Source organism: Neovison vison, chromosome 12 (genome assembly GCF_020171115.1).
Source record: "Neovison vison isolate M4711 chromosome 12, ASM_NN_V1, whole genome shotgun sequence".
Classification (NCBI taxonomy): Eukaryota; Metazoa; Chordata; class Mammalia; order Carnivora; family Mustelidae; genus Neogale; species Neogale vison.
In genome coordinates, this window is record NC_058102.1 from 95,124,083 (window position 1) to 95,127,086 (window position 3,004).

At 54.9% G+C, this 3,004-nt stretch overlaps 1 protein-coding gene across 1 annotated transcript; it reads left to right on the plus strand.

Annotated features, from left to right (window-relative positions):
- Positions 1-795: 795 nt before the first annotated feature.
- Positions 796-2,175, plus strand: LOC122890972 (torsin-3A-like). Its single transcript, XM_044226391.1, has 2 exons — positions 796-1,033; positions 1,226-2,175. Exons 1-2 carry the CDS (start codon positions 796-798, stop codon positions 2,173-2,175), a joined length of 1,188 nt encoding a protein of 395 aa, XP_044082326.1.
- Positions 2,176-3,004: the final 829 nt, after the last annotated feature.

A 3,004-nucleotide genomic window follows, 5' to 3' on the forward strand; every position in this document is an offset into this window, starting at 1 on the left:
GAACCTCCTGAATTTTGATGCTCGTTCCCTTTGCCATATTGGGGAAATTCTCCCCAATAATTCTCTCCAGTATACCTTCTGCTCCCCTCTCTCTTTCTTCTTCTTCTGGAATCCCAATTATTCTAATGCTGTTTCGTCTTATGGTGTCACTTATCTCTCGAATTCTGCCCTCGTGGTCCAGTAGCTGTTTGTCCCTCTTTTGCTCAGCTTCTTTATTCTCTGTCATTTGGTCTTCTAGATCGCTAATTCTTTCTTCTGCCTCATTTATCCTAGCAGTGAGAGCCTCCATTTTTTATTGCACCTCATTAATAGCTTTTTTGATTTCAACTTGGTTAGACTTTAGTTCTTTTATTTCTCTAGAAAGGGCTTTTATATCTCCCGAGAGGGTTTCTCTAATATCTTCCATGCCTTTTTCAAGCCCGGCTAGAACCTTGAGAATTGTCATTCTGAATTCTAGATCTGACATATTGCCAATGTCTGTATTGATTAGGTCGCTAGCCTTCGGTACTGCCTCTTGTTCTTTTTTTTTGTGGTGAATTTTTCCACCTTGTCATTTTGTCCAGATAAGAGTATATGAAGGAGCAAGTAAAATACTAAAAGAGTGGCAACAACCCCAGGAAAATATACTTTAACCAAATCAGAAGAGATCCCAAATCATGAGGGGAGAGAAAGGGGATAAAAAGAGGTTCAAAAAAAAAGAAAGGAAAAAAGAAAAGAAAAAAAGAAAACGAAGAAAGAAAAGTATGAAAAAGAAAAAATATATATATTAGATAAACTAGTTTTAAAAAGTTGAAAATGAGGCGGCTCCGGCTCCCGGCAACACGCTGCGAGCCGGCCCGGGGCTCATCCACCGCCTGGGCAAGGCCTAGACGGAGTCCCTTACCGGGCCGGCCTCCGCGGGCCCCGGGGGCTGCCGAGGGGACTCTCCGGGTGGCCGCCCCTCCTCAGGCTCCCCAGAGAAACGCGCGGCCGGAAGCAAGCCCCGGCGGTGGGCGGTGCCTGCGGGTGGCCCCGCGGTGTGCTCGGGCCGCAGGCCTGGACCTGGGTTCCCCTGACGGCGCCCGATCCCCCGGCCGCGCCCTCCCGCCAACCCGGCACCACCGAGAGTGGCGGGGGGAGAGCCATGCCTCGCCTGTGCCTGCGCCTCCGCCTGCCACTGCTGCTGTTGCTGCTGCTGCTGCTGCTGCTGCTGCTGCTGCTCCTGCTCCTGCCGCGCCGGAACCAGGCGACGACCCGAGCCCGCCGGATGGGGCCCAGGAGCCCCTCCACGGCCTGCGCGAGCGGCTGAGGACCGCCGCGGCGCTCTCCCGACGGTACCGGGCGCTCCTGCGCTGCTGCGTGTGGCCCGAGGACTGTGAGCTCGCCGAGGAGGCTGGCGCGGGGCTCCTGGGCTGGAGCCTTCCCCTGTTGGGCCAGCAGTACCTGGACATCCTGACCTCGTGGTACTGCAGCTTCCAGGCCTGCTGCAACAGCGGGGACTGCAGGATCTCCAACAACTTCACAGGCCTGGAATCGGACCTAAGTGTGCGACTGCACGGCCAGCATCTGGCTTGGGAGCTGGTCCTGACCACGGTGAAGGGCTACTTAGAGCTGCCCCAGCCAGGCAAGGCCCTGGCCCTGTCGTTCCACGGCTGGTCCGGCACAGGCAAGAACTTTGTGGCGCGGCTGCTGGCAGAGAACCTGTACCGGGATGGGCTTAGGAGCGACTGCATCAAGACGTTCATCGCCACCCTACACTTTTCTCACCCGAAGTACATGGACCTGTACAAGGAGAAGCTAACAAGTGAGATCAAGGAAACACAGGAGCGCTGCCACCAGACCCTGTTCATCTTCGATGAGGCTGAAAAGCTACATCCGGGACTGCTAGAGGCTCTTGGGCCACACCTGGCACACCAGACCCCCAAGAACCACAGGGTCGAGTCCCCGAAGACCATCTTTCTTTTTCTCAGTAACCTTAGAGGCAATACCATCAATGCAGCTGTCCTGAATCTGCTTCAGGCTGGAGGGACCCGGGAAGAAATCAAGCTGGACCAGCTGGCGCCCCAGCTCCAGGCTGAGATTGCAGAGTCCACGGACACTGGCTTTGGCCACAGCTGTCTTGTCAAGGAAAATCTGATTGACTTCTTCATCCCCTTCCTGCCACTGGAGTACCGCCACGTGAGGCTGTGCGCATGAGACGCTTTCTTTAAATTTTTTTTTTTAAATTTTTTAGAGAGAGATCACAAGTAGGCAGAGAGGCAGGCAGAGAGGGGGGGGGGAAGCAGACTCCCTGCTGAGCAGAGAGCCCGATGTGGGACTCGATCCCAGGACCCTGAGATCATGACCTGAGCCGAAGGCAGCGGCTTAACCCACTGAGCCACCCAGGCGCCCACGAGACGCTTTCTTGAGCCAGGGACTCCCGTACACAGAAGCAGCCCTGGACCAAATTGCCAAGATGATGGTGTATCTCCCCAAGGAGGAACAACTCTTCTCTTCTCAGGGCTGCAAATCTATTTCTCAGAGAATTAAGTATTTCCTCCCTTGAGGGCTAGAGGAGGACTTCCTGCAACTGCCTGCCTTTCACCAGTGGGACCCCAGGGTGGGTCACGGCACTGTCTGGGACTCGAAGGGCAGGAGGGGTAGGCTGGCCTCCAGCCATCACTGACACACAAAACATGTGTAAAAAGGAAGGCCTTAAATCAGAAACAGAGCCAACACTTTTTATCACTTGGTGCCTTAAAGAGCCACATTCCAAAACGTGGGCCAGGTGGTTGGAGAAGGCCACAGGCCAGACTGAGTCCCAAGGCCTCGCTAGCATCTCCACTCTTGCCTGCAGATGCCTGGACTTGGGCGTTGAGGCTGGAGGTCACAGGGTCCTCCCTGACAGGGATAGGAGAATCAAGTTCTGCTTAGCAGCTGCCAGGCTCACCTCAGGTGTGCAGGCTGGGGGCTTAGCTTTCAAGTTGTTCCAAGAGGGAAGCTGAGCAGCTTCTGTCTCTGAGCAGATCAGGAGAGAGCCTCAGGC

Coding starts and splice junctions, on each gene's coding strand:
- LOC122890972 (XM_044226391.1), top strand. CDS start 796: ATGAGGCGGCTCCGGCTCCCGGCAACACGCTGCGAGCCGGCCCGGGGC. Junction 1,034..1,225: donor GCGGTGTGCTCGGGCCGCAG/GCCTGGACCTGG, acceptor CGCCGGAACCAG/GCGACGACCCGAGCCCGCCG.